Source organism: Trypanosoma grayi (assembly GCF_000691245.1).
Source record: "Trypanosoma grayi strain ANR4 Tgr_43_V1, whole genome shotgun sequence".
NCBI classification, from domain to species: Eukaryota; Euglenozoa; class Kinetoplastea; order Trypanosomatida; family Trypanosomatidae; genus Trypanosoma; species Trypanosoma grayi.
Window position 1 is genome coordinate 1 of NW_008825662.1, and position 21,773 is coordinate 21,773.

The 21,773-nt window shown below is 51.6% G+C and overlaps 14 protein-coding genes across 14 annotated transcripts; all 14 read right to left on the minus strand.

Moving 5' to 3' along the window:
- Nucleotides 1-558, minus strand: DQ04_00431000 (hypothetical protein; the record flags this gene model as incomplete). Its single annotated transcript, XM_009308974.1, has 1 exon — nucleotides 1-558. A coding segment is annotated over one exon (558 nt), but the record flags the coding sequence as incomplete, so codon positions are not given.
- Nucleotides 559-863: 305 nt separating this feature from the next.
- DQ04_00431010 (hypothetical protein) lies at nucleotides 864-1,406 on the minus strand (the record flags this gene model as incomplete). The annotated part of the gene is made up of 1 exon (XM_009308975.1): nucleotides 864-1,406. One exon carries the CDS (start codon nucleotides 1,404-1,406, stop codon nucleotides 864-866), a length of 543 nt encoding a protein of 180 aa, XP_009307250.1.
- Nucleotides 1,407-2,159: 753 nt separating this feature from the next.
- On the minus strand, nucleotides 2,160-2,873 carry DQ04_00431020 (putative proteasome alpha 7 subunit; the record flags this gene model as incomplete). The annotated part of the gene is made up of 1 exon (XM_009308976.1): nucleotides 2,160-2,873. One exon carries the CDS (start codon nucleotides 2,871-2,873, stop codon nucleotides 2,160-2,162), a length of 714 nt encoding a protein of 237 aa, XP_009307251.1.
- A 362-nt stretch (nucleotides 2,874-3,235) lies between these two features.
- DQ04_00431030 (hypothetical protein) lies at nucleotides 3,236-4,363 on the minus strand (the record flags this gene model as incomplete). Its single annotated transcript, XM_009308977.1, has 1 exon — nucleotides 3,236-4,363. One exon carries the CDS (start codon nucleotides 4,361-4,363, stop codon nucleotides 3,236-3,238), a length of 1,128 nt encoding a protein of 375 aa, XP_009307252.1.
- A 196-nt stretch (nucleotides 4,364-4,559) lies between these two features.
- Nucleotides 4,560-5,957, minus strand: DQ04_00431040 (hypothetical protein; the record flags this gene model as incomplete). The annotated part of the gene is made up of 1 exon (XM_009308978.1): nucleotides 4,560-5,957. One exon carries the CDS (start codon nucleotides 5,955-5,957, stop codon nucleotides 4,560-4,562), a length of 1,398 nt encoding a protein of 465 aa, XP_009307253.1.
- A 595-nt stretch (nucleotides 5,958-6,552) lies between these two features.
- DQ04_00431050 (putative DNA topoisomerase IA) lies at nucleotides 6,553-7,431 on the minus strand (the record flags this gene model as incomplete). The annotated part of the gene is made up of 1 exon (XM_009308979.1): nucleotides 6,553-7,431. One exon carries the CDS (start codon nucleotides 7,429-7,431, stop codon nucleotides 6,553-6,555), a length of 879 nt encoding a protein of 292 aa, XP_009307254.1.
- A 160-nt stretch (nucleotides 7,432-7,591) lies between these two features.
- On the minus strand, nucleotides 7,592-9,247 carry DQ04_00431060 (DNA topoisomerase IA; the record flags this gene model as incomplete). The annotated part of the gene is made up of 1 exon (XM_009308980.1): nucleotides 7,592-9,247. One exon carries the CDS (start codon nucleotides 9,245-9,247, stop codon nucleotides 7,592-7,594), a length of 1,656 nt encoding a protein of 551 aa, XP_009307255.1.
- A 423-nt stretch (nucleotides 9,248-9,670) lies between these two features.
- On the minus strand, nucleotides 9,671-14,446 carry DQ04_00431070 (calpain cysteine peptidase; the record flags this gene model as incomplete). The annotated part of the gene is made up of 1 exon (XM_009308981.1): nucleotides 9,671-14,446. One exon carries the CDS (start codon nucleotides 14,444-14,446, stop codon nucleotides 9,671-9,673), a length of 4,776 nt encoding a protein of 1,591 aa, XP_009307256.1.
- Nucleotides 14,447-14,714: 268 nt separating this feature from the next.
- On the minus strand, nucleotides 14,715-15,299 carry DQ04_00431080 (hypothetical protein; the record flags this gene model as incomplete). The annotated part of the gene is made up of 1 exon (XM_009308982.1): nucleotides 14,715-15,299. One exon carries the CDS (start codon nucleotides 15,297-15,299, stop codon nucleotides 14,715-14,717), a length of 585 nt encoding a protein of 194 aa, XP_009307257.1.
- Nucleotides 15,300-15,955: 656 nt separating this feature from the next.
- DQ04_00431090 (hypothetical protein) lies at nucleotides 15,956-16,471 on the minus strand (the record flags this gene model as incomplete). The annotated part of the gene is made up of 1 exon (XM_009308983.1): nucleotides 15,956-16,471. One exon carries the CDS (start codon nucleotides 16,469-16,471, stop codon nucleotides 15,956-15,958), a length of 516 nt encoding a protein of 171 aa, XP_009307258.1.
- A 16-nt stretch (nucleotides 16,472-16,487) lies between these two features.
- On the minus strand, nucleotides 16,488-16,943 carry DQ04_00431100 (hypothetical protein; the record flags this gene model as incomplete). The annotated part of the gene is made up of 1 exon (XM_009308984.1): nucleotides 16,488-16,943. One exon carries the CDS (start codon nucleotides 16,941-16,943, stop codon nucleotides 16,488-16,490), a length of 456 nt encoding a protein of 151 aa, XP_009307259.1.
- Nucleotides 16,944-17,820: 877 nt separating this feature from the next.
- Nucleotides 17,821-18,366, minus strand: DQ04_00431110 (hypothetical protein; the record flags this gene model as incomplete). Its single annotated transcript, XM_009308985.1, has 1 exon — nucleotides 17,821-18,366. The coding sequence occupies one exon, from the start codon at nucleotides 18,364-18,366 to the stop codon at nucleotides 17,821-17,823; it is 546 nt and encodes a 181-aa protein (XP_009307260.1).
- Nucleotides 18,367-18,894: 528 nt separating this feature from the next.
- Nucleotides 18,895-20,232, minus strand: DQ04_00431120 (MFS transporter, FLVCR family, disrupted in renal carcinoma protein 2; the record flags this gene model as incomplete). The annotated part of the gene is made up of 1 exon (XM_009308986.1): nucleotides 18,895-20,232. One exon carries the CDS (start codon nucleotides 20,230-20,232, stop codon nucleotides 18,895-18,897), a length of 1,338 nt encoding a protein of 445 aa, XP_009307261.1.
- Nucleotides 20,233-20,512: 280 nt separating this feature from the next.
- On the minus strand, nucleotides 20,513-21,616 carry DQ04_00431130 (hypothetical protein; the record flags this gene model as incomplete). The annotated part of the gene is made up of 1 exon (XM_009308987.1): nucleotides 20,513-21,616. One exon carries the CDS (start codon nucleotides 21,614-21,616, stop codon nucleotides 20,513-20,515), a length of 1,104 nt encoding a protein of 367 aa, XP_009307262.1.
- Nucleotides 21,617-21,773: the final 157 nt, after the last annotated feature.

Below are 21,773 nucleotides of genomic sequence, written 5' to 3' on the forward strand. Positions count from 1 at the left end.
GACGGCATCGGCGTCGACGGCAAACGTGCACAGCCACCCATCCACCACCGCGCACACGAGCGCCACCGATTCGTCCGCCGCACCGGTGGTTGCCCCCTTTGCCGCAGTCCGTGGCACCGCCTCCTCCTTTACCGTCCGGCGCGCGACGAGTTGGCAGTCGATTGCCACCAGCCGCTCCCGCCTCCCGTCATGCTGCTGCGGCGCGTCCTTCTTCTGGCCCCGGTCATCCTTGCGGCCCTGTCGCTGCTGTGCGTCGCCCTCGAACAGGTACGTCTTGGCGAAATTGGTGGTGTTAAGAATGCACACACCTCCCCCCGAAAGGGCGCAGAAAAGACAAGAGGCAAGGGGTGAGACGACTGTGGAAGGCGTGCCGCCCGTGCGATGGCCGCGGGCCCAGCAGCAATCCACCACCGCTACACTGGAAGGAGCCGAAGACGACGTCACACGACGCTGTGAATCCCCGCGAAAGCTGCGTTGGAGGGAATTCCTGGCAAAATACTGCCGCTGCGCATGACCTTCGGTCACCCAGTCCCTTTTCCAGTCGTGGATTGCGAGCATGCGCTTACGCTACATAGCCCCAGCAGCAAGAGCAAACGAAAGAAAAATGCACGGCCACAGCATGAGGGATTATCAGGAACTCCGCGCCGCCAACACGTCGCGAAGAAAACACAAAAAAAGGGCATTGGCATCAAACCAAAAAAAAAACAATCGACTGGTTGGCATCCAAAAAGCAGGGCTTTGTCGCCGCACACACACACACACACACACACACACACACATACAAACGTACCGTCCATCTGCGAACTTTTTTGTACCGCACCCTCGCACCAAAATGCTCGACAGCTGCATCACCCCACACACTACTATTCTTCCTCATCTGTCGCATCGGGAAGCGGCTCCCACCGTGACGGCGGATTCTTCGCCCCAGATGAGCAAAGCACCTTGAAGCGGTTGCCAGATAGCTTCCTATCGTTGCGTTGAGCCTTGTTAATGTCCTTGTGCATCCTGTACGTGGAAGGAAGAGAGGTACCGTGCACCGTCATGTCGTAGAGATACTTCCCATACATGGCGTTGTCTTCGTTGGGGATGTCTCGGCGGGCGAACAGTTCATAATGTGTGTTGTTCGGCAAGCGCTTCTTCATAATGAAGTCTGGCAAATTCTGTCCATACCCCGGCCGCATATCCCGCATCGGATAACCTGTAAAGGTCTTGAACTCTGGTGACATGGACCGCTCATCCTCTAACTGCCACGCGCCTGGCGCCTTCTCCTCGATATACTCCTGGAATATTCGAGCACGCGCCAACCGCAAGTCCCACCGCTGCGCGCACGGCACAGGAAGGCTGCTTGGGTGCGTGTAGCCCACACGGTGCACACCGAAGCGGACCGGCACGCGACGCAGAACCATCTGACAACTAGCCCCCGCCGCCCAAAAAGCTTAATGCCAGCGCTGCAGCACTTACCGTGTCCCTTTTTCCTCACTTTACGCTTGTAAGGAAGATAACAAACACCAAAGAAAAAAAAAAGCAAACAAATAGTCATACGCAATCAAAGGAAAGACAGAGCCGCAGTGGCGTAAAGCACACATCGGTCCCAACAGAGCGCCGGTTCACATTCGCCACAGTCGCAGACTGCCATCCAAGGGTTATCACATCACCGCAAGTAGGAGCAACGCCAGCACCCCAAGCACACTCCTAGCTCTGCTCTCCAAATGTCACACAGCGTGTGGCTCATGTCGTCCCATTCGAATGCTGGTGGCCGAAAGGCAACAAGCTGAGGGAGATGTCACTGCGCTCCGATAATTATTTCTTTTTTTTTTTTTTTCAGGAAGCCCTAAAACCCAGCTGGCCGTTTCTTCTAGGGCAGTCTGGGAGTCATAAGAAAAAGAAAGCAGAAAGCCAGGCATACACTATGGTGGCGTGCTGCAGGACCACGCATACCCACCTGCGCGTGAATTCCTCCGTCCTTCGAGGCAGGAAGGGCAGAGGAACGTCCAAACAGAATAAAAGAACATCTCCTATCAAGAAAGCAACAACAGGGGCAAGCCGTTCCTCCCAAATCCCTTTCTTCGCTTCACAGGCATTGTATTTGTCCTTCTTTCTCTCTTTCTTTCTCTCTCTCTCTCGTCCTTGCTGTCTCTTTCCTCATCTTCTTTGCATCACTACTGCGCCGCAGGCGGCTTCGGGATCATCGCACTCGGGACGTGCTGAAACACGCGATCGGACCTGTCGCAGACCCACGCCACCTCCACCTCGTACAGCTTGTCCTTCGTCTTATCGTGCACCTCGTACAGAATGTTGGTGAGCTTCACTACCGCCTCATCGCAGGTCAGTGTCTTGAAGTTCAGCTTCTCCAGCTCCGTCTTGGCAACAGTTTTGCCCTTCCCCAACGCTATGCCGTAGTAGCCGGCCACTGTCCCGCTCGGATCCGACACAAAGAGCTGCGGCCCATCATCGGCGTACGATGCGATGATGACAGAGCAGCCGAAAGGGCGAAATGCGTAGTGCGTGGTGTAGACGTGCATGAACTCCCCAATGCGAGAAGCCAGCACTGAGCCCAGGATCGGGGCAGCAAACACCTCTCGGCTGTTCTCCGCCTCCGCACGGGCTCGTGAGACGACTGCGCGGCCATCTGGAAGCATGCCACAGATGCAGAGACCAGCCTGGCGATCTACGACATGGATGCGGTCATTGGACCGCTCCTCCAGCATGCGACTGGTGAGGATTTTCTCCACTGCAACCACGACGCCGTCCTTGCAGCAGGCGGCGATGGCGGTGCTGCTATTGTCAACCGCCTTGCAGGCGTATTCAACCTGGAAAACCCGACCATCGGCAGAGAAAATGTCAGTTGACTGGTCGTGCCCTGATCCAGCCATTTTTCACAGTGTTTTTCGGTGTTTTCTTTAAATGATGATTCTTGCGTAGAAACCAGTCAGGAAATCTCCAAGTGAGAAGGAAGATGGAGAAAAAAAAAAAGCAAAGGGCATTAAAAGACATAGATTAAAGGACAACATACACATCTTCAACAGAACCCATGCTACGATACGCTTTCGATNTCGGTGTTTTCTTTAAATGATGATTCTTGCGTAGAAACCAGTCAGGAAATCTCCAAGTGAGAAGGAAGATGGAGAAAAAAAAAAGCAAAGGGCATTAAAAGACATAGATTAAAGGACAACATACACATCTTCAACAGAACCCATGCTACGATACGCTTTCGATCGATGCAGCACTACTTGCCCTACAAAATCCGCACAGCGCTCTCGCCGCCCCGCCTCCGCAAGGTCCACAGTGCGGTGGCAGTAACAGCAGCAACCAACACCACTAGAGATGTACCTACCACACGAAGTGATCCACGCCACCCGTCAGCCTTGTCGTGTGCTCCAGCAGCACCGGCAATATCGCTGCGCTTCTTCACTGCCTTGCGCTTCGCCATGTTGAGCCGTAGCGTGTATCCCTCCTGCTCGTCCGGGCTCTTCCATGACGCCCCCTCCCGGGGTGGTAGTGGGAGTTTTTCCTGCCACTTTCCCCCACCAGCAAAGAGGTCGGCGATGCGCTCGTGGAGATTGGCGTTCGCGTCGGGCGCCCCTGATGTCATGGGAGAGTGCGAATAGAGACAGAGATCGCCGTTGGGACACATCCCCAGCAGGTGGGCAACGCAGTAATACGTATTACTGTGCTTTGCCCGAATGACGTGTTGCAGGCGGTGCCGTAGTCGCGCCACTTCGGCCCCGTTCCTAATGTCAACCTTCTCGCCGTTCCCTTCGAAGTTACTCTGATTGAATTGGCATGCGACGTCAATCTCGTCAAGCACCTCCTCAGCTATGAGTGTATCGTCGAGAACAACTGTACGCACATACGGATTCACGTGCGCCAGCGCAGCCAATGAGCGCCCCGCCTCATCCTCCAGTGGGGCGTTGGACAGATCAATGAAACTCACACGTGACTTGACGAGCGCCTCACACAACATAGACACCGCCTCATCGCTCACGTTCACGCCGTTTATCGTTAACGCTTCTAACGACAAGTTGTACTGCATTGCGACAGAGATAGAGTACACTTCAACGTCACTAAAGGCAGGAGAAAAGTCGCCGAATACCATTACAGAACGGATGGAATTGTTCAGGATCTCTGCCGTGAGAACCTGAATGTCGTCTTCCCCCGCCCGTGTGTATTCGCTGTTATGACTCGCGTAGAAGGCGACAACGTGCTCCAGCTGCTCCAATGTGACGCTCTCGTCCACGGTGCCAGCCACGACACGCATGATTAGCCCCTGCAGTTGTTTCTCGTTACCCGCCACCTTCTCGCCAAGCACGTCGGCGATCGTCCGCTTGGCGCCCAGCACACGTGGCTGCCGTCGCTCTGCCATCCTACCAAAGTATCACTCAAACTCTCGCTGCAGGCAATGCATTACAAGGGAGACCAATGAAAGAAACGCACACAGAAGCCACGCAACACGCACGCAGTGAGAGAAAGAAAAGAGAGTGAAAGAGACACACAAAACAAACAATTAAGACACCCACTATAAGAAGAATGGAGAAAACTTAAGACTGCAAGCAGGTGCCTCATACCGAACCGGTGGGAGTGGCGGTGACGCAGAGAGCGTCGGCGAATACGACAGCTCGATGGTCGTCCTTGAGTATCTCCAAAAAGTCAACACTTGTGTGAAGGCCCGTGCACTCGGCGGGTTCGTGCCAACCAGGGTGTGCACGCAGCGAGTGAAGCACCGCCTCGTACCAGCGCACCGCCCAGGCCGCTGCTGCGTCCCCAGGACCTGCTGTTCCTTGCTGGGAGACAAAATCGTCGAGGGCGCGTTGGTGCCCCTGAGTGCGGCAGTGATCTTTGCAGACCGGTGTTGCCACCAGGCCTATTGCCTGCGGCGTCAGGTCGATGCCGCACAAGAGGCAGTGACCGTTGAGGCAAAAAAAGAGGAACGGCATTTCGGCAAGAGAGCGGCGCTCCAAAGCAGGCTGCAGGCACCCGTTTGTTGGCACCTCGGCACCAGTGGGCACGTCACTGTGTTCTGAATACAGCAGTGGAGACGGCATCTTTACCGTTTGCAGTTTGTGGCTCGTTCCCGTACATTTATTTTGTCTTTTGCGCGTAAAGGCGACCCACCTCTCCCCCCACAGCTCCCGCGATTTCGTAGGATCGCAATGGGCACGCAGCATTTCCATAGCATGGTGTTTCCCCCTTGTGTGCTGAGTCGTTGACGACTTCAGGGTGGCGTCGCAAACAGCGCAATAGCCATCCGAGGTATACTGTTGTGCTGCATCCAGGAAAAGGCGCAGACATCCCACATCGTCTTGCGCCGTTGACGCTAAAGAGTGGGCCGCTTTGTGTCGAGCCGACACGAAGTGTCGCATGATTTCCTTCGCAGGGACGTACTCGACACATGAACAGCATATGCTGCCATGCAGTGGCTGGAGTAACTCGCACCATGCATCTCGCTTCGTCCGCACCGCTTGCGCCAGCGTCTCGCAGGAATTCGCGCCTTTCGAATTTNGCTGGTGCCGGCCAGAGAGTAAATGCCGCTCAGGCTGTGTAGGAACCACACAATCGCACAAGGGACAGAACACGTCGCGGACAAGACCGTCAGTGAGCAGTGGTTCCCTTGTATTCTTCACCGAGGTTGCCGAAAGAGGCGGATGCGCGTGCTGCCGGCAGTGGTGTCTGCTGTTAAGGTGCTGAACGGTATGGCGAAAGCCACTTCCCACAGGCTTGCGGCAATAGAGACAGTAGTGTGCTCGCACCTGGGTCTCTAGCTCCTGTTGAAGAAGCGCAGCTGCCAGCACGCACGCCGCTGGGGCCGTGCCACGAAAGACGGCCTCTATCGCATCGCTCCACCTAACGTGTTTATCACCACAAGCGTGCTGTGCCGCACTGCCCGCGAGCCAGACGTTACACAACACGCAGTATTCATCCAATACCATCAGCGAAAGTTCCCTAACCGACGCCTTCATTCCTTACTTTGTGTGTGTTTGTGTGTATTTTCAGTCTATTTGCACTTCAACATAGGTGACAAGATGGGGGGGAATTCCGCGCACATGCAGGGATGAAGGCTCACTCTCCTCCTCCTACTCCATTCACCATCACCCTCTTTCAATCGGTTTGTCGTACGAAATGGAAGTGTGTCCTCACACGTTGAGGGTTTTTGGGGGCTTCAGGATTGGCTTTGATAGTACCTCTGTATCGCACGGCACGCTCGCCTGTTTCCCCCTCAACAATCTCCAGGTTACGTTGCATTACCGTTGTTTCTCTCCGTTCGGAGTAACTGTGAAAACACACAGAGCCATGTATATATATACAGATATATATATATATATATAGAAGCCTACAGACAAAAATGGCAGTGCCACCTGCTGTATCCCTCTCTCTTCATCTCTCTCCCTCCCTCCTTCCCTTCCTTCCTCTCTCTCTCTCTTTCTCTCTCTCTCTCTCTCTCTTTCTTTCTCTCTCTCTCTCTCTCTCTCTCTTTCTCTCTCTCTCTTTCTTTCTTTTGCAATGACAGCAGCAGCGGCTCTCTATTATCTATGACCCAAAAGAAGACGCAAGACATCAATATGACCCTCTGCTCTTCTCAGACCTCCGTCGTGGTGGTGGTGGTGGTGGTGGCATCACTGATGCATCATCCGTCATCGCCGTGCTGTTGTCACCGTCGATGTCGCCGTTTTCTGCACTGCAACTGAAACCGTTACTTTTCTTGCTGTTGATGTTACTCTGGCCAGCACCGACATCTCCTCCAGAAGATGAGTTTACATGCGCAGGTGGAAAGTGGCGGCGAAGGTAATCGTTTAAGCCGCGCTGCAGAGCCGTGAAGGTATGATGGGTTCTTGGTAGTGTTGTTAAGTCGCCAGTTGCAAGCGCTACTTTCTTCTTGGCACTCGCGACACTCTCCTCAAACTCTGTCTCATCCATATCTGACGCACCCTCCTGCTCGTGTTTCAGCCGCATGGAGCGCTCCACGATGCGAGCGCGTTGTGCTCGCGTGGCCTCNTCCATATCTGACGCACCCTCCTGCTCGTGTTTCAGCCGCATGGAGCGCTCCACGATGCGAGCGCGTTGTGCTCGCGTGGCCTCTGCAACATAGTTGAGGAATGTCGAGAGGAACACAGAGAGCACGTAGTCAGCCTGAGACACGCTCATTCCTCGAAGGACAGCTGGTCGCTTCGTAGGGATCGGCTTTGCAATGAGGTCAAGTTTCTTCTCGAAGGATGCAGTGAAGCCGATGTCAACAATCGACGGGAAGGTTGACTTCGCCGCCGACACCAGCAACCGTCCAATCGGTGTTGTCTCGCAGCGCCCTTTGGCGTTCACCTGAATGTAGCCCCGCGTCAAGAGTGTCTTCACTATCATCGGATACGTACTTGGGCGACCCACACCGTTATTCTTCAGCTCTTCGATGAGCGAGCCCTCCGAGTGCGGCAGTGGCGGCATTGGGCGGTTCTCACGAACAGTAGGAGAGCGCACCTCAAACAACTGCGACAGCTTTGAGGAATTCAACGCGTTGCGCAAATTGGCGATAGCTTCAAACTCCTCTTGTGAAAGAGAGCGAACAACAGGCGTACCCTCCTTCTCTGTCATATCATCAGTGTCCTCAACATTGGTGCTGGCAGCGTTGGCGGAAGCCAAAGAAGAGGAGGNCAGGCGTACCCTCCTTCTCTGTCATATCATCAGTGTCCTCAACATTGGTGCTGGCAGCGTTGGCGGAAGCCAAAGAAGAGGAGGCGGTGTCACCTTTCTGGAATGCGCGTGTCCACCCCGGCTCTGCGGTACGTTTGCCTTCCAGCAGCGTCCACAGCTTCTCCCCGCTACCGCTGGTAAACTTCACAGTCGCCGCAATCTTCTCACTCTTCATGGGAATCATGAAGGCTGCCAGAGTATTTCTCCTCACGAGCTCGTAAACAGCCTTTGTGTGTGGGGGTAGTGAGAGAGAGTTGCCATCAGCGTAAATGTTTGTTGGACGGATAGCCTCATGGGCATCCTCCACATTTCCGACAGGACGCTCTACATCACTGCTGTGCTTGGTGGATTTTCTCTTTGCAGGCTTTTTGGTCTTCTTGGTCTCCTGAACTTTTGTTGCCCGATCTTCAAGACGGTAGAGGTACTCCTTACCAAAATTCTTCTTGATCGCATCGTATATAGTAGACAGGGCACCGTCGTCAATGCGGGTGCTATCAGTTCTAGGGTAAGTAATGTGGCCTTGCTGGAACAAGTCCTGAAGACAGCTGCTGACCGTCTCGCTGCTCATCTTCAGCTGACGGTTTGCCTTTGCAATCGCGGTAGCCATTGTGAATGGCTGCGGTGGCGGCACCTCGGATGGGATAATGACTGACCCTTGAGGGACGCTGAAGCCACCGCAGCTATTCATCTTCCATGCTTGCAAGCACCGCTTCGCCTCCGCCTCGGTGCTCCAGCTGGCTGAATCCCCCTTGCGGTCGGGGTGGATGCTGACAACCTGCGAGAAAGTTGTGGCGTGCGCGCCTGGAAACTGACACATCGCTTCGACAATGTACGTCGGTTTGTTTTTTTCCAAAAACGAAGCAATTTTTTCTTCCCTTTCGTTTATGAGAATAAGCGCAGGAGTCTGCACACGACCAATGGAGCGCATTTGAGCATTGGCAGCCCGCACCACAGAGCTCCCCAGAAACCCAAAGATTCGATCCATGGCGTGGCGTGTCTCAGCGGCATTTGCAAGATCATAATCACACCTTTCCATGTGACGCTCCTTCATGGCCTTTCGAATACCATCCTCTGTGATGCTGTGCATGTATGCACGAGAATAGGGGACTTTGAGCTTTGGGTACAGCCGTTTTATTGTCTGAAGGGCGTGGACGGCAATGAGTTCTCCCTCACGATCCGGATCGGTCGCAAGTATAATCTCCGTCACGTTGTTTACCTTCTCCTGCAAGTAGCGCTCCAACGTTTCTTGTATGCGACGCCCCGGAAGCAGCTGCCACTCGAGTGTGAAGTCGGCAAGGGTCCCATTCGGTGGAAAAGGCTCGTCGCCCTCCTCCACGGCCGGAACGCTGCGCGGGGTCCACCGGATCTCCTTGAGTCCCATGAAGTGCCCGGTAGTCGCCATCGCCACCGCCTTTTCGGTGCCGACGCCGACATGCTTGAGGTGTTCCTGCTTGAACGACCAGTCGGGGATGACGTTCGGGTCGCTCAGAAGGCCCTCAATCTTTATCACCTTGTTCGGCGACTCCACTATAACGAGCTTCTCCAGCGCCGCAACGGTGCGCCGCATCATTGTTGATGACTCTACAGAGTGCACTGCGGTGAAGCAAGGGACGAGGGAGTATATATATATATATATATATATATATATATATAATGAAGGAAAATGCAGAATGCAGGAAGGAAGGGAAAAAAGAAAGAAGCAAGGAAGAGTGATAAAACGGAAAGCGTAGGCTAGGACGCCTCACCGTAGAGCAATATCCCCCTTTTGTTCTCCTCAATCTTCGCCTCACCTAAAAGAGAAACGCTTCCATAGTGTTCAGCACCACAATCACCACCATGACAACGACATACACCAAAAAAATAATAATAATAACAATAAGGAACACGACTGATGGTGCACACAGTCACTTTTTTTTCTTTCAGGTCAAACTACATCCTTTGCCGAGCAGGCAACGCATATACATGCTGCGGCCATCTCTTTACATATCCCCTCTCACACGTAAGGTATGCGTTCTTTAGAGAGGGGGTTCAACTCGATCATAGAATCAGCGTACACGAAGAGCTTGAAATCGCCATTCCCTTCAGGAAACTTGGTGTGGGGGACAAACACGAAAGGAAGTGAATCCGCGGAAGGTACAGACGCAACCAGCGTCACTTCACTGTTCCGGGTGTAGGGAGTAGTGGCGATGGGTGTCAGTTCACTGTCCTGAGCGTTTAAATCAACAGCAATCTCCATTCTGTTGTTTGGATTGATTATGATGGGAGGCAATAACGCCTTTTTCTTTCCTGCCCTCTTCACAATCGGCTTTTCAGGCCCACGGGGATACTGCAGCAGAAGTGCCACAATTTGCGTCTGACGAAATGTGTTCAATGCGAAGAACGGGTTGTTGATCCAGTTGCCAAATGCCTCTGCTCCACCACCAGCTGTGTAGCCGAGCTCCCAGCTACCCTCCACCATTGCGACCTGCTGCCACTCCTTCACACGACTCACTTCCATTGCAGATGCAGAAAAAAAGTCAACCGTCACGTCAGCCTCTCGGTATGGCATGCTGGCGTACACGATGAGAACGAGACTGCATCCTGGAAGCACATCGACCTGACAATCAATCGACACTTCACCAATCTTTTCCTCAGAGCGAGCAATAATGTCCTCGGGGGAAATGACTAACTTCCGTCGCTGTCCATTCTCCCACTGGTTGTCTCCTTGAACCAGTAGCATTCCTATCTCTGTCAGTGTGTCATTCGCGTTATCGTTTGTGGTGGCAATGAAAACCCGCCCCTGACCCCCCAAAGGAAATGTAAGGGCAAATTGCGGGCTACTGCGCCACGACGAGAAACGCGGCGACCCACCAACACTTCCATCAGCCAACGAGAAGGACGCATTTTGTCTTTCACGACACCAATCAAGCCTCGGGTCTATGCGGCAGAGCTTCAACGAACGGTTCGCAACAGTCTCAATGTGAAACTTTCCTCCAGGAACGGGGTCCGTGCAGAACGGCACAATAATATACGGCATCCCTCTTCTTTCCTTCATACCAAAGAGTCGCACCGTCCCTCCGACAAAGGGAGATGCTTCAGCCTTCACGAGCAGAATTACCGTTTCTGGGTCATACTCAAGGTAACTACGACATGCCGTGGCACGGTGAACAGTAAAACCAATGGGCTTCGGGGGCTGACCAACCGGCACCTCCTGGCGAAGGAAGAGAGAGACATCTGTCGATTGACTCGGAAAAACAAAGTACTGCGGGCAATTTCGCCAAGAGGACGAAAAAGGGGGTCCGATGGGGAAACCACTTGGCCACTCACCATCCACGGTTATTCTAGTGTCTCGCTCCATCGGTACGAGTGCAACGCTGCAGCTCTCCGACCATGCTGACAAAAGACAAGTGACGTTTGGAGCTCTTTGGTCTTCCTTGAATGCAATGAGTGTCAAACGTTTCTTTCCAACGACATTTTCAATATCAATCATTAAGGGGCAGAAGGTATCTCGGCGTTTGCATGGTTCTACACGTCGTACCACACCATTTTCCTGAAGTTCCTTCAACCAGACTGTGTTGTCTTCGGTTGCCACAACAGCCATTCCAATAGCCGTGCGGTATGTCGCTAACGCTCCCTTGTGGCGCAAGACCCTTGCCCGTGGATCCAGCTGATGGAGGCCCAGTGTAATCTGCAGCTTTTTCACATCCGGTGGAAAATCACCGAGCTGCAGAGAGAATTGAGATCCACAAGAAAGTCGTCCTTCAGAGCATTTTGGAGAATTAGAGAAATCTGCCGATACCCAGCAGCTGCTTGACGTTCCCGCCGTCATGATGAGATTAGTGAAATAGAACAAGACCTCATCAAAGCTCAACCAAAAGGTTTCCTTATCCTCTTCTTTGAATTGAAGGATCTCCCGGAGTGTGCCAGTCCAATTTTTGCTGTTTGGTCGCCACTTCCCGCACCATTGTATCTCTGCTGTTTGTCCCCAATGGCGCAGCTTGACTAACCGCTGACCTTCAATGAAGCGTGCGTCCAGTACAGGATACAGGTGATCACTCAATATCCCCAATCCACCCCGTTCAGTCGCCCCACTGCTTTCACCTAGAAGCAGTAAACTGAAAAGTACATCAGGCTTAACAGCGTTCTTTAGCTTCATCCAGATTTTGTCCTGCTCCTCCTGGACTAGCTTATTGCTACCGCTCAGGGGATAGCTAACAGTCATAAAACCTGAAAGGTCCATAAGGCCTTGACACATCACCTCTACAACACCCAACTCTGGCGTTACCTTTCGCTCCAAAGCCTCGTAGCAACGGTGCAGCTTCGCGTAGGCCTTCTCCAAGAGTGGAAAAAAGAAATCAGCTTTGTCTGTTGCTGGTCGCCCCATGCAAAGCTCTGTGGTGCTGTCGGAGGGAAGATTGTCGTCGATGGTGACCACTGTCCACTTTCCATCCTTGAAGAAGCGAAACTGGGCCATCCCTTTCATTACGTCATATCCAACAGCCAGAATCTGAATCCACTCAGGCTTTGTGGCAATCGCGTGAGTGACTGAGGCAAACCAATCTCGCCTTGAGTATGGGAAGGGGCAATCACATTTCCAGTCCTGGAGAAACACGACACGTTCGTTCAGGTCTGTGGGCCTTCTCCACACAATTTGCTTGGGAAAATCTGAAGGTGCCTTTGCCTCTGGGTCCAACCATAATGAGGACCCACCACAAGGGAAGTCTCGATCTACATACTTTTCACCTGTCGTCATACATCGACGGAGAATCTCGTTGCGTGTGACGATCATCTCCTCGTCCTCTTCTGGCACACGTCGAGTCACCGTTGACATTGATTTGACCGCTTGTCTGGCCTGGTTCTCTTCAGCGTATTGCATCATTTGTGACTGGCGTTCCCGCAATGCCAATGTCTCGACACCGTCCACAACGAAGGGGTGAGAAGAAAAAATGTGAAGCGTAAAATCCCCCAACTGACCAGCGTAGCGTGTCGTGGCAAGTATGTAGAACTCTTCTTCCACGCGAGGCACTGCCAGGTGAGCCACAGATCCGCCTGAATACTCTGAGGAGTACAGTGCGCGGTAGAAAGGTGGACTGGCTTCGATGATGGACACGCACCCTTCCATATGGTCCACTTGATGCCGACGCATAAAGTCTTGAAGCTCCTTCTTTTCCTGTAGCTCTGTTAGAGTCATTTCTGATTCCTCGGCGCTTGGCTGGGTGCTGCTGTCATGGGCAGTGGAGGGGGTGGTGTGCGGCAGAGAGCTTTCCATGAAAACAGTGATATCTGGTGGTGACTGGCTCGTGTCAAAGCTGAGGGCCGCGGAGGGATTGGACTTCCACGACATGCTGTACTCCCGACTACCACCACAGTTACATTCGTTCCACACCCCCGTGACGGCGCGGTAGTTCCAGCCGTGGGGAAACGCCGAAGTCGTCAGAGTCAGGGGTACAGCGGAGAATACAGTCACAGTGTATGAGCCCAACTCACCGGGCATCTCCGTGCTTGGTACAACAAACAAATCAAGCGCAGCGCACGGCACCACAAAAGATGCATTGACAGTTGTGCAGTGTTCATGGGGACAAGTACATTTCACATACTCGTCGTTGCGACTGATTGGTGGCTTGTCATTACCTGCCGCATCAAGTGTTACTACATCAAATCCAATGTGTCTGTCATCATTTGTGTCGGGATCTACACTCTTGCTAAGCTTCACCATGACAGTGGCGGGTGATGCCATGCGATACGCGTGAGTGGATCCCGCGTACTGCAGCCGCAGCATCGGGTTGCGACACCACGAGTGGTGCGCAGGAGAGCCACCCGCAGTGGTGCTCGTCCACTCCCCGTCCGCACTGTACACAAGCCAATCCAGCTCGGGGTCAACCACCTCCAGCGTGACCCAACCATCCGCCACCGTCGGGTCGTCGTTGCAGAGTTCGGCGGTTAGTGTAAAGTCCATGGCACGCTCAGGGTAGAACGTGTACGGCATGATGGCATACACCGTGTCCTCCTCGGTCACCATTGTGACATGGCAGTGGCTATGATCGACGCTGCTCTCCGCGGCGACGCAATCGGCGCTGGCTTCCACCACCTTCCGTATTCCGTCCGTGTGGAAGACGAGAAACCCGGCCTGCCGCGCCGGCTTGGCATCTCTGACGTCCATGACGATGCGGACTCGCGACCTCCGTGACGTGCGCATGATGTACTGTGGATTTTTCCACCAGGTGGAGAAGTGCGTGTGGCCTCCGGAGGTTTCTCTATCCAGTGAGGCCTGCAATTGTGCGCGGAAGTACTTCCCTGTGTCAGGATGCGGCGCATCCTTCTGCCGATCAGCCTTTTGTATCTTATTTTTTTCCAACTTATCGGCTATTCGCGCGAGTGATGAAGGCGTGAAATCGTTCCCGGTGGCGTCAACATGGGTGATGCTGCTATTCGCCTCTAGCAACTTTAGAATGTGGTCGAGGCTTCCGTCGTGCAGGCAATTGTTCGAAATGTCTACCTCTTCCATTGATGGATGCAAGGCGAGGCAATAGACGAGGTGATCCAGCTGCTCATGCTCCAGCATATTATTACTGGTGTTCAGCTTCCTCACCGTCTTCACATTCTTGACGAGATCCAGCACAGGGATGATGCCTTTCTTTCCCACGTAATTTTGTGAGAGATCAATCCTTTCCAGTACACGTTGCTGGCCATGGCGGTCGTACTCCTCCTGCAAGTAATGAGAGAGGGAGCTATTCGGTTTGCACCCTCTCCTGCGACAATACGACACGTACAGGTCTTCTAGCGTTGACATACCGTCCCCTCCTGTTTTACTCCTCTTCCTCCTGCTGCTACTCCTGTTCGACAGAACAAAAAAAAAAAGCAATGAGAAATAAAAGGCCAAGAAGTCATTGTTTATTCAAAAATAAACAAAAATTAAGAGCCGAAGAGACTCAAAGAACATCAGGTTTCTGCAGGAAGCAACACACTGTTGGTCGTTCATCTTCTCATCCCTCCTTCCTCATTTTTCCACCACGCGCGCACACACAAAGGTTTTCAACCTACCGACGCCGCGCAGCGCGCTATGAACTACCTTGATTCGGCTGGTCTATCCACCTCTTATCCATTTGCCGTTGCCGCTTCTTCTCCTGTTTAGCCCTCCTCCACGCGCTCCAAATTTCAGTGGTGTCCCCCCAATTGTAGATGGGAGCGTTGTCGCCATAAACCATCATGCGCCGGTAGTGGTGAAATCCACCAAAGGAAAGGTACATAACACCCAGCAGCGGGTAGTACCACGACACACGACGAAACGTCAGCATTGTGAGACCCACACCAAGACTAAGCGTGTAGCCGTACAAATGGCCAGCCAAAGGCACCGTAGACGTGCTGATGATGCTGGCAACCGAGAAATATGCCCCCGCAATGCAGCAGAATGGAATGGTCAGCATGGCCGGGGCACGAATGCCGTTGTACGTCATTGTCATGTATTTTGGGGACATTAGCTCCTCTGGAAAGCGCTGAGTGAGGTACATGATAAGCATATTGACAATGCCCATGTACATCGACGGCTGGTTGAATACGGTAGAGACGACTGAGGAGGTGTCAATACTAGACTGAAACACACGTACATCCTGCTTGACAGGACCAGTGACGTCGCGTCCAGACATCAATTCTTCGCCCTTCCTTGCTAATAATTCACAGGACGTGCGCACGGTTCCGCGTGCTGTGGTACGAATAAACGAAAAAAAATAAAATGAAGAACACATATGCCTTCCCAAAACCGTTAATGCAAGCCAAACGTTCATCCGGTAAAAACACACCTCAAACGACAACAACAACAACAACAAAAAACATGTCTGATGCTGAATGCAACGGATACCATCGGAACTGAGGACCAGAGAGGGATACTACATTATTCCGAGGGAAACGGAAAGGACGGTGAATTGTCTGTCATTCCACGCTGTCTACGCAGGCACGCGGAATAACAAATGAACCAACGCCATGAAAAAGCGCATACATCCTACCAAAACAAATTCCATCGTCTATCAATTCCGTCAGAAGCCCTTCTTAAACAAATAGTGTGGATTTTTGCACCGCCTCAGGATGCCAACAAGTACTTCACCCCCAACAAACAGTTTCACACAAACTTGTCTCTACCTCCAATGTTATTCCAAGAGCAGACGTACGTTGAAAAGCCCCAGTTCACCATTCCGATAATTATCGTAAGCCCAAACACCGCAACACTGAGGCGGATACCTCATCAGCCATACTCTCCTTCGATTACGCCGTCCCGGCATAGCTATAATTCTCTGTTTTACTTTTTTCACCGCGGAACCCTCACAGACGAGGTAAACAGTACTGCACGTCCATGAAAAATATCCCACTCACGACGGGAGAAGGAAGACCAACCATTTTCTCTCAACTGATCACCAACGTTACTACCTGAAATGGACAAGCTCGCCAAGTCTTTCCAAGGATTCCAAGGAGCATCATACAATCCGCTGTGCATCCTTCCACAAGACACATCCCCGACGCCGTGTGTCTGAAAGGGCAAAAGGCTAGAGGTGGAAGTAGTGACGGCACAGTGTTTTGGAAGCGCACTTAACTGCACCACATACACCAAAGCAGCCCTATGCAAGATCATATTGCGTGGCCCTGAATGATGGTAAATCCAAACCAGTGGAGAATGTGGTTCAACACGCATATTTCCTAACACTCGCACCTCCGTCACTCGAAGGAGTGGAAGAGGTTGGCTTTGCAACAACGAAAAGGATTCCCCCTCCATGTCCCCGTTTGAATACCCGAAGGTGAAGGTGACTGCAAGGGGAAGGGCTTGCATTGCGAACGACGCTGGCTTAAAAAACGCGGAACTCAAAATCAGGCCGTTTTGGTGGAGCTAGCCGTGCACCATACTTTCTATTAGCGGCCCTTTCCCATTCGATTGAGCTACTCGTTGCCCCAATGTCCAGATTGGTGGCCCTAAGCCGCATGGGCTGTCTCGCTTTGTTTGAATGGTCATGAAGGCGAAGCCGTGACATGTACAGACGCTGATACTGCGGCTCTATGGGCCTCCAGTAGTACCGCATATCTTTGACATCTACCTGTCGGCCGACACGCCGCCGCCGCATTTTTCCACCAAGTGCGACCCACACTCTAGAGAAGGGAGGACCCATCTCCTTGAAACGCATCTGCCACACCTGCATCCGGTGTTGCGCCATGTACTCCATTGGCCGAATCTGCACCCGCCTCGCCTTGCGGGTGATTTCCTCACATCCCATTTTTGGGAAACAAAGCTTGCTGTAACGAAGCATTTCTACCCTATGGGGAAAGCATACAGAAGGTTGCAGCGAAACCATTGGCAAACCGTCACGCGCATTAACGCGAAAAACAAAAGAATTCCATTCAACACAAAATCATCCATATCACTTGAGGTGGAGGCAATCACTATACGAAGCAACGCACAGAGGGAGTAGAATCCGCGCTCATCCAAAAAAAAAAAAATGTACAACAAACGAAACGTTGACGATGATGAACACCACTCGCGTTAACAATACGCCTGCCCACGGAACGCACGTGCACGAGAAATTGAACACTCCGCAAACCATGATGAGCTGATTCCTCACCTGTGTCATATAGCTAAGAAGCGCAAAAACTACGCCACCACATCCCACGACACAGTGAGAAAGACACAAGGCTCTCAAGAATGCAAACACAATCTGTGCCTTAAACAAAGCAAAAAAGGTACAACACCAGAAATCTGCTTGATCTAATGGACCTCTATAATGCCAAATCCAAAGAAATCACAGCGAGCATGCTAAGGAGCCAGTGCAGTACACCTTTTTGAGTGAAACTCACAAAGAAGAACTGGCATCCACGACCCTCTCACAAGGCAGCTGTAACACACGTCATGCATTCCTCTTGAATGAAATGCGCGACAAGCCATAACAGCGATGGTGGCCCATACGAGAGCACATGTAGCGTGTGGAGCCGTTTTTCACAGTTCTGAAAACATGACTCGCTATTCATCCATCAGACATATAGAGAGGTGACGGAGAAAGCAAAATATGCCCATCTTCACAACAAGTACACGACAAAATAAATTTGTGATCAAAGCACCAGCAATGGTCACAGAGTAGTTGAACTTTCGTTGAGGCATAACTTTGCATCTCTTACTCAAACAAAGCATCTCTAGGTCCTCGAAGAAGGCATGTAGTACTCTGAAGATGGCGGCATATACCCCGATGGTGGGGTCGTCAACAGGGTACCACTGCAGTACAACTGCAGCCGCTTGCTGATGAGCCAATTGTAACTGATCCAGGTGGTAAAAAACCCAATAGCGAAGCACATATTCACGAGGAAGAGTGATATACTTGAAAAAACGTACCCCCAGCCGTGATACCGCACCAAGTATATCTCAATCCACTCCATTGGGAAATCATGCAGGAGAAAGCAGAGAGTGACACCGAGGCATGCGGCGTTCCTTCTCGCTTTGGGAGCCATCTCACCTGCGCAAATGTACGGCCAATATATAAAGGGTGAGGCAAAGAAGAAAAACATAACCCAGCCTATAATAGAGAAGGCCAGGTATGCGGAGGTCACGGCATCCCCAATCTCGTCCTTTCTGTAGTAGACATACATCACCCAGTTTAAAATATTGACACAGTAAGTGAGACCAAAGAGGAGCAGAACTAAGAGTTGGTACCGCGGCGCACCGCGCGCAAACGTTTGCCTCATTCCGTCTCCACTAGCCCACGACCGACTACTGTACAAGCCAAAAAGGAAGAACGAAAGGGGAGGAGATAAAGAGAGTGCAGCCATGTTGGCCGGTGAATTTCTTCATGCCCGCCATGAGCATAGACATCCAGAGTTTTTTCTCCTGTTACCGCATAGAAGCGAGCCATATGATAGCCAAATAAAAGAACTCAGAAAGGGAGAGAAACAAAACATCTTCAGGGGGAGAGTTGCTTCTAGACATGGGAGCTTTGTCGAAACTCGACACACTTTTCAAAAAGAAAAAAAAAGGGGGGGGNCTTTAGAAGCGATCACAGCAAATTAGCCAAGAGTTGCAGAGATCTACATCCATCAGAGACAGACATATCGCAATTGAAATTCATTCTGAGCGAAGAGATCTCCCTATACACACGAATAAAACAGAAGGTAGATGGATATAAAGACAGAGAGGGGGACAAAGGCATAAAAGGGAAAAACAAAAGGAAAAAAAAAAGCAAAAACATGTTGCTTGCCGGAGTGTTTCTATTTCTCCTATGGCAATGAAGATGCGCAACTTTCTACAACTACCTCCTTGGGCTGTTCACGCGTCAGCATATACACATGGTACGATCTGTTGTACCTCTGTCGCACCGCAGCCGCGAGAGCCACGGCTACTGTCATCCCAAACGAGTACGCGACGCTCATAGATTGTCCCCTGTAGAAGCGTGAGACAACTTGATAAAAGGCTAGTGCTCCAAGGTTTTCACAGACAGACACACCAATGCCGCTCACACCCTCATCTACCGGGAACGAGACTTCCGCAATCAGCTCGTAAAACAATGGAGCCGCGGCACCATTCCAGAATCCACACAGTGCCGTGACCGCCACGATCCACGCCCTACCGAGTGTCCACAACGAATCCCCATCATTGTTTGGTGCGGAAGCCACGAAAATGAGATTGCTGACAGAGTTGCATGTTATACATAAAAAGATCACATACTTCATTTGCCGACTGAAGTAAAGGTCCGTCAGATATGATGAAATTAAACCACCAGCAACGTACGCCAACATGCCGGAGAAACTCATTACTCCGATAAAGTTCTCCGAAAAGAATTTGTGATAGGTTGCGTCAAAGAGCGAAATCCATGCTGAGAATCCTCCACTTGACCACGAATAGATCAACAGGAGACAAACAGCTGAAGGTTCGCTAAGCAGTTGATAGAGCTGCTTACGCAAAGGCTTCTTCTCCTTTTTAAGGATTTTCGTGGTTGCAGGCTGTGCGACGCACTCCTCCTCGAGGGGCAGCTTCTGTGTGGGAAAGACGAACCACACGAGTGCTGTTGCAATGCCGCCCATTACGACCTCATACACCGTTACGGAGACGAATGTGGCTCCATCCGTCATGGTCGGCACGATAAGATAGCAGATTGAATTCCCCACGCTGTTTGACAAGACCGCAGCTGCCGTGGCCCTTGTCCTCTCTTCCGGCTCAAACCAGATGGCGGAGAGTGCGGAAACACACCCCGTCGCCACCGGTGAACCCACTCCACTGAATATTTGACCAACGTGAAGGAGAGGCACACCGACCCAGGAATTGCGCGCAGTCGCGCCCACTAGCTTGAATGCCGCACCGACCATCTCACATGAAGCGCCGAGACGCACCGCTCGGCAAAGTCCATCTGGTTGCGTAACCATTTTCATGACGGGAAGGAACATCACAAGAAACACCAGCGGTTGCCACGAGGAGAGAATCTGCAGCTGATTCACTGACATTCCCTTGAAGTTCTCTTCAAGCCACCCTGCAACGGGATCAAACATGAGCCACGCGAACCCATTATTTAGCGTGAAGAGTATGAAAATAAGAAGAACCTTGTACTTGCTGGGAATCATCTCCCTATTCTGCAGACCCAAAACAATCTGCTGATATAGTACCTCACAGGACAAGAACAACAACAAGGAAAACACAAACAGAAAAAAAAAGAGTGAAAAGAAAGCAAAGACTGTACAACTCCCTTTTTGCAGTTCTTCCTGAGAAAGGGTAGCATCAAACACAGCAGCAACTACAATTATATATATATATATATATATATCCGAAGGATGAACCTTTTCAGCGGCGTAAGGTATAACGGTGAAAACAAGAATACGAGAAAGACGAGGGAGGACCCTGTTCTCACAGAGTAAGCGTTCTCCTCGCCCCATAAGACGATCTTCGAATACTTCCCCAGCCGGCCACCACAACAGAAGTCACTCGTCGCAGCAAAATGCATATTATTATAAGTGCAGCGACTGCTACTACTGCCCGAGAGGGATGCTGTTTCCATTCAGTACCCAGAAAGTACTCAACGTAACGATGCAATAACTCAAAGCGAGATGTACCGCCATTGCGTGAGACAACCTTACTATCTGTCGTTTCGGGAGCTGACACTGGAGGAGGCACCGCGACCTGCCTTTTGGTGCCACGTTGTTCTATTCTCTGTCTAATACGTTCCTTTTTCCCCTTCATCATAGCAGTGCATTCAACCTCAAAGCGCAACAAAGACTCCAGAACATCTTCTTCCACAAAGTCACGAAGATCCCATTTTCTCTCCTGTACCTCCGTCGAGGTACCCCCAGTCTCTGCCTCACACTTAACCAAGAGGGTCAGCATGGACACCATGACAGAATTTGTACCCTTTGGTTGTGTGTGTGCTGATGCAGAACTGCACCCACCAAACGCTGACAAGGAACGCAGCTTCTCCGAGAACGAAGGCAAGTCAGACGATTCAGAGGCATTGTGCGCATCTAACATGCCTTGAATGCCCAACCTTAACCACTCAGCGGCTTGTTGCGCATCGAAAACGCGAACGGCTTGCGCAAACTTCAACACAACCGTGGCCGGCATAACCGCTGCAAAGTCATCGACAATAAAGGCTGCCAGGACCACATGAAAAAAGCCACGCAATCGATCGGCGGGACACTTCCGTGAATCGTAAAGAATAGTAACAGTCCGAAGACCTCTTGACCGCTCCATCCTCACACCAGTGCTGAATAACTGCAGACATAGCTCCACCTCTTGGCAAATAGACCCAATGGTCGAAGAGACAGCTGCCCACGGATCCATGCCAGAAGATGTATACCGTTTTGTGTCGGCAATGACAGCGGACAGTTTTGCTAAATCCTCCTCCAGACGCTCATGCGCTGCGTATACGGCTGCTCCACGATCTCCCTTCACGGCGAGGGAGCGAGCGTTATCAACATCCTCTGCTATAGGCAATGCGACCGCTTTGTTTATCATCACTTTTTTTTGCTTCCACAACTGTACAGACTCTCCAGTTGAACCGAAAAAAAAAGATAATGATGAAGAGGAAGAAGTGAAAGCACCTGAAAAAAAAAGAGACATTTAAAACAGAGAAGATCACTATCGGTGGTGGCGGTGGTGATCACATATTCCA